Source organism: Strix uralensis, chromosome 18, assembly GCF_047716275.1.
Source record: "Strix uralensis isolate ZFMK-TIS-50842 chromosome 18, bStrUra1, whole genome shotgun sequence".
Lineage (NCBI taxonomy): Eukaryota > Metazoa > Chordata > Aves > Strigiformes > Strigidae > Strix > Strix uralensis.
In genome coordinates this window covers 11,058,513-11,070,885 of record NC_133989.1, presented here as the reverse complement: position 1 = coordinate 11,070,885, position 12,373 = coordinate 11,058,513, and the positions used below count along the sequence as shown (strand labels likewise).

The 12,373-nt window shown below is 58.8% G+C and overlaps 1 protein-coding gene across 2 annotated transcripts; it reads right to left on the bottom strand.

Moving 5' to 3' along the window:
- Positions 1-5,402: 5,402 nt before the first annotated feature.
- On the bottom strand, positions 5,403-10,520 carry R3HDML (R3H domain containing like). 2 transcript variants are annotated; one of them, XM_074888307.1, is made up of 6 exons: positions 10,461-10,520; positions 9,497-9,856; positions 7,988-8,106; positions 7,321-7,453; positions 6,054-6,169; positions 5,403-5,943 (listed from the first exon to the last, which is right to left on the bottom strand). In XM_074888307.1, the coding sequence occupies exons 2-6, from the start codon at positions 9,755-9,757 to the stop codon at positions 5,811-5,813; spliced, it is 762 nt and encodes a 253-aa protein (XP_074744408.1). In that variant the 5' UTR covers positions 9,758-9,856; positions 10,461-10,520; the 3' UTR covers positions 5,403-5,810. The 2 variants fall into 2 exon arrangements, with proteins under 2 accessions (XP_074744408.1, XP_074744409.1); XM_074888308.1 differs by lacking the exon at positions 10,461-10,520 and adding an exon at positions 10,122-10,419.
- Between the last annotated feature and the right edge of the window lie 1,853 nt (positions 10,521-12,373).

Sequence of the window (12,373 nt, the reverse complement as noted above, 5' to 3'; positions counted from 1 at the left end):
CCAGGGACCCATGCAGGGTGTGTGGGACAGGGCACCTTTGTCACTGCCTGGCAGAGTGTCCTCCAAGTCCTTTACACAAACTACAGGGAAATACTTGCTCCCAAAGTATAGGGGAAATGCTGGCAGCACTTTGGGGCAGGGGTGGATGGGGAGGGTTGAAATAGCTGCAGTGGGGGGGCACCCTTCTCTCTGCTCCTGCTGCTGCCATTGCTGCAAAGAGTGGGCTAGACCCGCTTACTGTCCCCAGGTCGAGTGCTGGTGCCCAGCTTCCCCCTTAGAATATATCCCTGGCTTCAAATAGCTGCTGAAATGCTGAAGCCTCTGAGATGGATAGGGAGACAGAAAAATCAGAAAATCTTTCCATCTATCGAAGGAAACTGAAAATAACTGTCTGATCCCTCCAAGGCCAAAGGCTGATCTGGTGGCACTGATGTGCACCCGCGGCTGAGCCCCAGCAGTGCCGGCGTAACACCGGCTGGGGTGGCCCGTCCTGCCAAGGGCTGGGAGCCAGCTGGCTGCAAGGGCCACGCTGCTGGGCATGGCTGGGGCTCAGCACCAACACTGCTGTGTGGGGGACCCCCATTGCTTTGCAAGGGAATAAACTTCCCGGTCACCCTGGGAAGGGTTCGGCACCACTTTGCCGTCTGCCCCATGGCGCATCCCGGCTGCTGTGCCCAACCTGCGCCCAACCTGCCGCCCAGCCCAGCCCCGCGGCACTGCAGGCTCCTGGGGAAACCAGGCCCTGCCTGGTCCCCCATCCCCGCCAGCCCTTCCTCGCCTCTATTTGGATAACTTTTTCACCCGTTTTATTTATGAGGACTCCCCTCCTTCTGCCAACACTCTGCATTTCCTCTCGCTTTGGTCTGGGAGGCCCATCTTGCTTTTTTATTCTTATTATTTTTCTCTCTCCCCCTTGCAAGGCCCCAGGCTGAGCAGCCCAGCCCGGCGGCAGGCTCGCCAGCAGCGGGTGCTGGCTGGAGCATGCCTTTGTTTGGCCACGGGAGCAGATGGGGAGAGCAGCCGCAGGTGGGATGTGCAGCGATTCTTCCCCAGTGGCCCTGTGGTGCCTGGCTGTGCCTGTGCCTGTCCTGGATCAGCCCATGGCTTGGTCACTGACCTTCAGGCTGAAAAACTGGGAGAAAATCAGGATTTAAAATAAAAATCAGGAGAAAATTAGCAACAGAAAGACTTGCCTGCCTGTGTTTGAGGTCACTGATGTGCCGAGGCTGGCAAGCAGCTCCTTGCATTAGAGCCAGCTGCAAGTGGGCAGAAGAACTTAATCATAAGTGATTGAAGAGCTTGTTCAGCTCCTTGGGTTGCATCTGTCAGGCAAAGCCTGTTGCTCGCTGCAGAAATGAGTCTGGCTTTGCACGCCAGGGCAAAGCAGGGCACAGGCACCTTGGATTTGGGGACACCCAGACCCAGCCACCCCGAACTGCTCTGTCTCCCAGGCTGACCAGATTGTCACTTGAGCTTCCCCTTCTCCTGCAAATAAGGCACAAACCAGTGCCCACGAGTTCAGTGTCAGGAGACATCTCCCCACCAGCAACAGAGAGGGAGGAGTGTCCCTTCCTGCGCAGCAACTGCCTTGGGGCTTCAGCCTGGAGGATGCTCAGCACCCACTTGTGCTGGGCCAGCCCACAGAGGTGCCCTCGCTCCAGGATCTGGCCCTCTGTACATCTCAGAGGCATCAAGCCTTCATTTTACCCACTCACAAGCAGCCTTCATCACGTAGCTTCTTGCATGTTGTCTGTGTGGCGCCAGCTGGACACAAAACCACAACCTGCCCTGAACAGAACAAAGCCTTGGCATTTTTCTGAGTCCAGCTTTATGCAAGGCCCCATCCCACTGCTGGCTCCTGTGGCTCAGAGCCACAGGTGATGGGAGCTCCTCCAGAGCCCCAGCTTCTGTGGGCCTGGGACGTATAAACGAGTGACCTGGTCAAAACATGCTAAAACTCAGCATTTCATAACTGCTTGACTGTAGCTCCCTGCTCCAGCTCAGCCCAGCAACACCACTGCTGATCCTGTGCAATTGTTAGACCTCTCCATTGCAATTGTCCATAGACCCACTGAAAAGCCGATGAGCCCCGTGTCTGGCTGTGGCTCACCATGGGGCCATGTGAGCCGAAATTAAAGTGATCTGGAGAGTACTGAAAGGCTGGGGACTGCGGCAAGGAGGCACAGGGCCTCACTGCAGTATGGATGCCTAACACGAGGGTGGGTTAGAGCTGAAGGTGGTACCCATAGGAGGCTGCAGGCTTGGAGCAAGAGAAGCCACCACCCAGAATGGGGCATGACCAAAGCACGAGGAGGTGGCCTGGGAGCCCCACAAGCCTTCCTGGGGTCTGGCTGCAGCACACACAGCGGCTGGAGCATGGGCTGGTTGGGCTGGACGTGCTTGTGGGTGGGGTGTGGTAAAGGAGAAGAGGAGAAGGATGTGAAAAATACAGTGAGGAGAAGCAAGGTAGCACGATGAAGAGCCAGGGGGTGTGATGGAGAGCCAGAGGAAGTGATGGAGAGCCACGAGGAAGTGATGGAGAACTATGGAGTGTGATGGAGAGCGAGAAGAAGTGATGGAGAACCGTGAGAAAGTGATGGAGAGGCACAGGACATTATGGAAAACCTTGTAACTGTGAGATCTTCTCTGCTGGAGCCTCACTCTGCACCCTGGCCATGCCCAGGGAACTGGGGTTCCCAGGTCACACAGGACCAAACCAGTCCCAGCTCCTTGCCTCATGAGGAAGCTGCAGCATGGGCACAGTTGGACCCATCCCGAGGGTGACGTTGGGCTGACGACAGCCTGGGCAGGGGGACCCATCCCCCGGTGCCCATGTGCGTTTTCTGGCAGTTGGCATCTGGCACAGCCAAGGAGAGGTACAGCGTGGGGCTGCCCTGGGCTGGTCCCCACTGTACCACCGGGGGAGCACGGGCACAGGCCTGGCGGGCACCTCCCTGCAGCCGGGGCACCCCGGGCAGCGGTGTGCCACCTGGTGCTCTGCACCTCAGAGGCTGGAGGCTGCCGTTCTTCCGGGCACTACTCTCCCTGCTGGGAAACCTGCCCAGCCATAACACCAGCCCGGCCCTGGCCCTCGGCGAGAGCAGCAGCGCTGGTGGGCGCCCGCTGTGCCTGCTCCCGCCGCCCAGGCGTGCCACGGGCCGCCCGCAGGCTTTGCATTGGGGCTGGCTGCGTGTCCTAAGACAGCACATCACCTGCTCTCTAAACTGCTTCCATTTCTGCTGCGAACCCTGCAGCAGCCCCTCTGCCAGCAGGTCGGACAGCTCTGCTGCCTTGGGCACGTGCCTTCTTCTTCAAGCCAAGCAGAGTGAAAGAGAAGAAATACATATATATGTATTTATATTATATAAAAATCAATCGGGGACCCTTTTTCTGCCTCCATCTCCAGCCTTTGCAGGTGCCTGAGCCAGTGGGGGCCGGGCAGCGCGGCGGGGCTGGGACATGGGGCTGGGGGCTGCTGCCCGCTCCCAGCCCTGCTTCCCGCGAGCGACGCCGGGGCGGCAGCGCGGGCGATGGAAACGCTGTACTCACCATATGGAGCCTCCATCTTAGCGCTTAGCTGGGTGCTTACATTGACCATGTCTCGCCGGCTACTGCTATGGGGACTTGGGGCGAAAACCAGAGGAAGTAGAGGAATAAAAAGAAATCTAAATAAATAAATAAAAATGTCTTTCACTAAGGAACTAGGTGAAGGCAGGAGGGAGTGCAGAGAGGCAGGGCGAGGAAACCTGCCTCTCCTGTTATCTTATTGATTCGCTTAATCAGGGCTAATGTGGGTGGAGATGTTAAATAGTAACCAAGCTCTTATGGAAACCAATCTGCAAGGTGCCGTTGCTGTAGCTATAGTAACTGCTGCCAAGCTAGAAACTCAAACACGGCTTTTACTGGACTCTTTTGGGGCTCCCGTTTCCACCCGGTGTCAAGGCCGGGGCAGCCGCTGGGCTGGGGTTCACACCCGGACGCAGGGGGGACGGGGAGGCTGGCTCTGGCTCCGCAGCGCCCCAGGTGCTGCTGGTTTTTGTGCCATCACCTGTCCAGGATGGGAAAACCAGGGCTGAGCCCAGACCAGGGCTGAGCTGGCCCGCAGGCAGGGGGCTAAGCCTGCCTGCGAGCGAGGGGCCATGGGATGAGCCGTGGGGGCTGGCATGCACTGGCACGGGCAGAGCAGGGCCTGGCACAAGGAGCAGAACACCCCAGCTGTGGGCTGGGACTTGTCCCCTCGGTGCAAAACCAGAGGGGTCGCTTGGGTTTGGGGAGCCGCCAGGATGTGGTGGGGGGATGCGGGGGGATGCCCTGAGCGCGGGGCTGGGGCACAGGGCATTTGCAGCTCCTCCCCATCTCCCTCTGCTCCCCAAATCTGGGGGGACTTGCAAGGTGCTGCAGCCATTCAGGGATATCTGTGCTCCCTCTGGGACTGCAGCACCCAGGAGGAGCCCCGGGGACCCCATCGTGGCAGGGTGTGCAGGTGTGGTCCCCAACCTCCCCGGGGGGCTGTGGCAGCCCCTGTGCCGCTGGTGGCTCCATGGCAGGAGCAGCCCCTGATCCTGGGGGGCTACGCTGAGGCAAGCAGGGCCATGTGCAAGAGGTGTTGCTGAGATGACACCAAATAAACGGGAGACCCAGAGCTGGAGCTGAAAAAGTGACCGGCTGGCAGCACAGGGCCTCCTGCATCTCGGGAAGAGGCCAGGCTGGAGGAGGCACTGAGGGTTCCCTGCCAGTTCTGGGACACCCCAGCATGCCGGCTATCAAATCCTGCAGCCCTGAGGGGACAAAATTAGGGATGTCTGCTCCTCTGGATGGAAAAGCACATCCCAAGGGAGCAGGCAGTGGGGTGGGGGTGAGCAGGGAAGGAGGCTGCCGGGACGTGGGGGCTGCAGTGTGGGAATCTGCAGCTGGGGGCTCAGACCCAAGGCCTGGCAATTCGGGGACCCCTGAGTTTGCTGAGTGCTGGGAGGTCCTAGAGAGGGAGGGGATGTGGATAATGGGGTGCCCAGCAGTGCCGGGCGTGGTGTGGGGCAGCCTGGGTGGGACAGGGAGCCTGTGGCCCTTTGGCGTCATCATCACCCGGTGTCCCAGCAGTGCTGGCTTCTCCCACACGATGGAGCAAAGCGCCCAGGCATCTCCCGTGGCCGTGGTCCGTGGCCCCACCGAAGTCTTCTGTACCCCGTCACTGTTTAAGCCCCAAATCAGATCAAAGGCGCCAGCTCAGTGTTACCCCAAGGCTCCAGTCTGTAAGTGAGGGAGGACCGACACGAGCACGGGGGTCTCCAGGCTGCTTTATTGGGGGGCTCAGAGCTGGGGGCCCCGTGACTGGAGTGGCTGCCAGGGAGCAGGGGCACGCTCAGGACTCCCCACTTCTCCAGCTGCTTGCCATGAGGGGAACATCTTGGTATTTGCTTACACCAGCCTCTGCCTTAGCATAGATGGGGGGTCAGTGGGGAAAGCCCCCAGAGCCTGCAGAGCAGGGACCATGCCAGCTAGCCCTGCTCCCTCCATGCACCCCCAAACCATCCCTATTTCGCAAAATAGGAACCTGAACCATCCTTATTTCCCCTAAAGTGGGAAGCAGCTGGACAACGCAAGCGCTGCCAGAGTGGTGTGTTAAAAAAGCCATTTCCTATGTGGCTCTAGGGATGAAGCAGGCTGGACAGCTGGGCTGGTGAGAGCCACCCAATATGTGGCAGGGAGGGGGCTGAGGGGCGGCCAAGGCAGCTGGGGGGAAACACAGTGTTATAAATAATTCTGGTTCACCCTGTCCCCATCCCTGGGGGCTTCCTCGCGGGGCTGCAACCCTAGAACCAGCTGACGTGGTTGGATTTGAGTCCGGAGAAGCACATGTTGTTGGAGCAGCCCCCGCCGTAGGTGGGGGGGCAGGCTGAGCATGGCTGCCCCACCTTGTATGGCGCTTCTCCCAGCCAGTTGCCCCTAAAAAGAGAGGAGGGCATCACCTCTGAGCACCATCGCCTCGCTGCTGACACCGGAGCGAGCAGGGAGGATGGCACGGGGCTGGGGGGGGCTTCCCTCCACGCACTTACTTGATGGCGTAGTTGCAGACCAGGAGGACGGCGTGCCGCCACGTGCTGCCCCACACCCGCACATTGGTGCAGGTGCCGAGGGCGCAGCCCAGGCGGCTGGAGGATGCCCAAACCATCTGCACCAGAACGGAGAACAGGCACTGTCAGTGACCACCCGCCCAGGCGCCCCGCAGCCGGTCACCCCGGGACCCCAGCACAGGGCTCTGTCCCACCACGGAATCACATCCCGCCCAACCAAATTTCTCGGGCTGGATGCTGTGCCCATCATGGACAGTGTTTTGTCACCAGAGGGTGATTTCTCACTGTCCCTCTTCTGCCTGCAGCCCGTGCTGCTCTGCAAGGGGCTGCCTTCCCAAGCTCACTTCAATGAGCAGCGGAGTACGGGTCACTTCTCTGATTTACCCAGATTAGTTCCTAAACCTCACCCTGAATGATTGCCAGCACCTTACCCTGCACACAGGGAGGTCAAACAGGGCCAGAAGCTCCTCTTAAAGCCTCTGCAGGCTGAACTTCTTCCTTAAAAAAATGTATCTTGCCCATTTGCAACCCAGAGTGTCTCTGAGCATCCCCATGGTGAGCATCTGCATCCCTGTGCAGCTCATCCAAAGGTTGGAGCCATGCAGAGGAGGTAATTAGGGGTTGGCACAGCTTTGACACCGGGCAGGGAATCAGAGGGAGGTTTTCCACCTTGTGCTGGCCAGGCTGCCAGCAGATGTGCCAGGGGATGAAGGGGCTGCATTCCCAGGGAGCCAGACATGGCTGAGCACAATAAAGCTGCTCCATCACAGAGAGGATTCATGCCTGGCAAAAGCACAAAGGGGCTTTTTTTTTTTCTCTTCATCACCTTTGAATAATGCCAGTGGGGTAATAAGGAGAAAAAGGCCAAAGCAGGGAAAAAACCGTAAGAAAAATGTAAACCTCCCAGCCAACTGGCAAGAAGGTTCCAACTGCACTTCAGCAGACTGCGAGTCCCTGGGACCTCCATGCAAGCAGCCCAATTCCCATGAGGGCCCAGGGTGGGAGGACATCACCACCGGCTACCTGCCCCTCTCTGGCAGACATACTGCCTGCTGCCATCCTGCTGCCTGATTTGAAGCAGGCAGCTGCCAGGATTTGATCCTGCATCCCCGCTGCTGCTGGGAGAAGAGCTGCTTACTGCACTGGATGCTGAAGCAGCCCAAGGCACTGTGAGCTGCCCCCCGGTTTGCAGCCGGTTCCTGGGGGGTTGCGGGGGGCTGTGGGGGCTGCAGGGGGCTGCAGCACTCACCTGCGTGTAGTGGCTGCAGACAGAGCCGCTGCATTTGGAGGGGCAGCGGGGGTTGCACTCGTGGGGCTGGGGGAAGGAGTAGTGCTGCTTCTCCTGGTGCCATGATTTCAGCATGTCCACGACGGAGCGGTACCTGCAAAAGGTGCTGTGCGTAAGGTGGACCTCCTCCAACTCAGAGGTCATGGGAGAGGGAAAGGAGGGAGAGGGAGGCTCCATATTGAGGGAATGGGGGAGGAAAGTGAGATGGAGCCAGGGACTGTTGTGGACAAGCACTCCTGGGGAGAAGGGGACAATGACATCTTTGCACCAACTCTGCTTGTGCCCAAGGCCAGAAGACCTGGCCCTCACTGCAGGCATCCCAGTGCTCAGCTGCATGTGGAGATCCAGGACCCACGTGGCCCTGGTCCATGTGCCAGGCAGAGAGGGGATTAATGCCATACTCCCCAAATGAGCAGCAGGCACCTCTGGTTTTGCACATTTACCCTGCTGCAAGAGTTGGACCGTCCTCCCCGGAGGGCTTGATGTGCCTCTTGGTTGCATCTCAGTTCTCTGCAACCCCAGCTCAGAACCTCTCTGCTCCTTGACCGAGAGGCTGCTGCTGCTCCTCCTCCAGCATCATGGGGTGCAAGGGGTCCCCAGGAGCCTGCTGAGCCCATGGGAAACTCACCTGCCCGAGTGGATGGAGAGGTTCTGCCCCACATATTTCATCAGCTGGGGGGGCCCGTGGTCCCACAGGCAGCGCGCAGCCCACGCCTCCGCTGCCCTGGCCAGCCGCTCGTCCCACACCTGGCCGGGAGGAAAGGAAAAGGGCAGACAGGGACTTTGGGTGCCCAGAGGAGGGAAAGGGAGAAACATGCTCTCTTGGGCTCAGAGAGGGTTTCTGAGCACCCATGGGTGTCCAAAAAACATGACTCATACCAGGCTGGGAAAAGCCCATGTGAAGCACGGCAGCCTGTCCAGGAGTGATGAACCACCCCCAGCTGTCCACTGTGGCTCCTGGGGGTGTTGGGTGCCCACTGCCCAGACAGAGTACAGATGCCCTGAAGCAGTGCAAGCCCTGTGTGTGTGATTCCCTCCGGGAATGAGCTGCTTCTGCAGAAGGTGGAGCTGAACCCAGGGATGAAACCCCACAGCCCTGCGCTGCCGCTGCAGCTCGCAGCTGTCCCCAGCCCTCCACCACAGCTCTGGCTGCAGACTAACGGGTGAGGACAGCTGGTTCCTTCATGCATTATTGAAAGGTTCCTCACCCATCCTGAACTACTTTAGGAGAGTTATTTTGGAGGCAGGAATTTAGGCCAAGCAAGAAGCAGCGCAGGATGCTCCTGGGCACGTCTGACCTGCTCTGGTACCCAGCAAGCCAGGCTGCCGCCTGTCTTTCCCAAACTAGCATTCAGGGACCACCCAGCTGCTCTGTCAAAGCTCTGGTCCTCTTGCCGGGAGCAGAGCAGCATGTGGCACCTCCTGCCCCAATGGTCCCACTCTGTGTGGGCTGGAAATCCCTCCTCTTGGTGGCTCCCCATTTCTCCTCCCTTTAGGGCTGGGTTAGGAGCTCCAAGCAGGGTGGAGACAACCTGGGGAAAGCTCTGCCCAGGGTGGCCCTCGTCTGGAGCAGGTGCCCGACCCAGCAAGGCTGTGGAGCCCTTCTCTGCCCCAATCCTGCATGTTTCTTCTCCCGGGGGCTGGCATCCCTGGGCACACTCCCAGGGGACCCTGGAGCTTGGGATGGGGCCACCCCTCCCGGCTACAGTTAGGGGATAGGCTCCCACCTGGGCTTTGGTTTGGGACCTGAGCTCTTCATGTTTGTAGCCACCTCCCTTCCCCTAACGCTACCTCTGCAGCTCAGCTGGATGGATCCTGCCGTCCCGCAGCCAGCAAGCTCCCAGATGTCCCAGGAACAGGACCAGGGGTCCTAAATCTACCCCCAAGTGGAAACATCACGCCATGGGGACTCCATCCCTCCTGCGCAGAGGCTGCATGGGTCTGCCCTGCACCAGGGACATGAAACATCCCCCAGGGCAGATGTTCAGCTACGAATCCAGCGTAGCACCCTGAGTCCCGATGTGTGGGTGACCCATCCCTACCAGGCTGGGTGCCCATGTCACAGGTAAGCCCCTCGACCCCACCGCAGCAGCCAAGAGCTGTGGACCCAAACCCACCCTACCAGAGCCCGACTCACCATATACTCCATGTTGGCAGCAGGGGGGGAGACCTGTGCCCGCACTTGGTTGTGATAGTCCAAAATCACGTTCATGTCACGGGGGGAGAGGTATCGCTTCCGACGGCTCCGGGGGACCCCCACGCCCCACAGCAGGCCCGTGGCTCTGCCCCTGGCGGGGGACAGGAGCTCAGTAGCGTTGGGGAGCAAGAAGGAGCTGGACTGCTGTGTCATCCAGAAGCCCAAGGCAGTGAGGTACAGGTGCAAGTGGAGCACAGTCATGCTAGCCCGGCCGGCGGGATCGGCCAGTGGCTTTCTGCTCCCACACGGAGTTAAGCAAGGACAAGGCGGATCGCCGGTCCCTGCTGCCGGTGCGTGGGTCTAGGAGAGAAAACAGCACAGGCACCACTCAGGTTTGCAGTTCATGTGCAAACACCGCTTCCCAAAATAAGATGGAAATAAATTTTCTTCTTTTTCCTTTTCAGAATAAAATTTTAAAATTAATGTCTTTGATAACCTCATTTATCACAGCAAATTCACCAGGAGTGTCAAGGAAATGTCTGGAGAACTCACTTTCTTGTTTCTCTAAAAAAAATAAATAAAATCGGTACAAAATCTCCCCCTTTTTTTCACTTATTGCACGTACCTGCCAGACAGGGGCTAATTAGGAGCATGCTGAGATATTCGCTGCAGCCGCCCTGTAACTTCCCAGGCTTTTGGTGTGTTGAGTAAATCCCCAGCACAAATGGAAATCTCATACAGATAAAGAAACATACAGCAAGATTTAAAAGCATCAGCTAGAAATCCTAATCACTCTTTATCTCAGGGAAAGAAAAATAAACCACTGCAAAAGCAGAATAATTAAAAAAAAAAAAAAAAAAGGGAAAACGCTGGAATATCTCCTCGTCTGTCAGCCGATGCACCTCCTAGCATCCCTGCCAGCCCTTCCCGGAGCAGCGGGGAGGATGTTCCCCCGACTACGTACCTGCAGGACTGAGCCAAGAGCAGCCGAGCCCGGCGGCGGCAGCCGGTGGGATTGACCTTTGCAAACAACCTGCTGGGGCAGATGCAGGGAGAGGTTTAGCCTAGCCCCGGCGGGCAGCCCGCTGCGGCATCTGACGCAAAAGCTGCATCTTAACTCTTCCCCCGGGGAATGTCCTGAAGTTTGGAAAGAGCCCTGCTAGGAGATTTATAGGCTGGTGGATGCATCCGCGCACAGAGGCGCGCACGCAGGCACGCTGAGCCCTGCGCGGTGCCGGCGGGGGGATCAGCAGAGCCCAGCTCACTCCTCCAGCGGGGAGAGATGCTGCTCGTCGGCTGCTGGCTGAGGGTTTTTGCAAGCTATTAACGGGAGAGATTCCCAGAGTCATCTCTCCCCTGTTCATCCCCTCCCAGCTGGGGTCTTGATGGGAGCTATGGGTAGGGAAGCGGATCCAGGTCAGTGAGGGATGCAGAGGGGGTTTTGCCCCGGCAAGGTGGCAGCGGAGCTGGCACTTGCCAAAAGCCCCGGGGTCACCCTGCTTTGGTGCGAGCTGAGCAGATGGCAGAGATGTCCCTTTCTGGGGGTGGCTGGGAGGGGACCTGGTGACCACGCGTGTCCCTGGGCCAGCAGTTCTCCCTGTTACAAATGAAGCCCCTTGCCAGGCTGGGCGCTGCTGCCCGTGGGTCCCCCAAGGACTAGGGCTTGCTGCAGCTTGCGGGGGCTCTGCCCGCGTCCCCCCACTGACCTGGGCTAGCGATGCCCGGCCAGGGGCATCTCAGGGGAAAACAGCCCTTCCTCTGCGGGCTGTGTCCCCCCGGGCAGCCTGACTGGTGTCCTGGTGTCTGTCCCCAGGGAGGGGAAATGGCTGCAGAAGTCTGAAAGCTGTAGACAATCCTGCAGCATCAAGTGTGTTTCCCTACAACATCCCAAGCAGTCACAATGCCTGAGGCCAGCTGAATGATTGCAGGTCACAAAAATTCGAGGCTGGCAGGTTGGAGGGGCTGTTTGCAATGCCCGGCACATCTCTTCCTCCCATGGCCACGTGTGAGCTGCAGTGGGGCTCGCTGCTGTCATTCCCCTATGCCATGATGCCCCAGGCAAGAAAGGTGCTCACCCCATGCCTCGGCAGGTCTGGGTTCACCAGGGCACAGGCAGGTTTGGAGCCAGGATTTGACTCTTCGGTTGCATGAAGGGGAGCAGCAAGGCCAAATTCCCTCTCCCGAGCTGGTGAGAGACATGGAGATGGAGGCACAGAGCTGAAACCAGAGTATGCCTGGAGAAAAGCTGGTGCTCAGGCAGGGAGACAAGAAGCCTGCTGGGATGGTACAGGGATGGGAAGGCAGTCCCATAGCAGCAGCCTATCGCTGCTTCTCATCCTCACTGGTTTGACTGGGATGAGAATTGAGGATCCCAGACATGCAGCTCCTGCCCCATGCTGGGACTGATGGCACATCCCAGAGCCCAACCAGCTGCACCCAGTCACCCAGAGATCCGCCGTGCAACAGGAGACAACCAGGAGCTCGGGGAGGAGCAGACCCAAGCGTGGAGTGGGAATAACACCCAGGTGCTGAGCTGATGTGTTATAGCAATACAGCCTCACCCTGCTGTGAGCCTCTGCTGAAATAGTCCCCCGTGTATGTTTTCCCTGGCATCTGCTCTCCCATAAAGCAACTCAAGATGCTGTGGGCCCCGGGGAGCAGCTGGAGACATGTGCCAGAGGGATATTTCCACCCATTCCCCTCCCAGCAGGTGGGATGATGATTGTGCCAGCAAGGAGACAGGGAAACTGCTGCTGAGGCATCTCCGGCCCTGCCGCAGTGCCACAGGAGGGGACCCCTTGGTGCGGAGAGCAGCAGCACCCTATGAACTGGCACAGCTGGGCATGCAGCTGGGGGCTGTGCCGTGCCGTGTATGCT

Excerpts from the sequence above, each read along its gene's own strand:
- R3HDML (XM_074888307.1), bottom strand. The coding sequence starts at position 9,757 with ATGACTGTGCTCCACTTGCACCTGTACCTCACTGCCTTGGGCTTCTGG. Across the intron at positions 8,107-9,496 it reads CTGCCAACATGGAGTATATG|GTGTGGGACGAGCGGCTGGC; the intron begins GTGAGTCGGGCT and ends CCTCCCGGCCAG. Across the intron at positions 7,454-7,987 it reads CTCTCCATCCACTCGGGCAG|GTACCGCTCCGTCGTGGACA; the intron begins GTGAGTTTCCCA and ends CACCTTTTGCAG.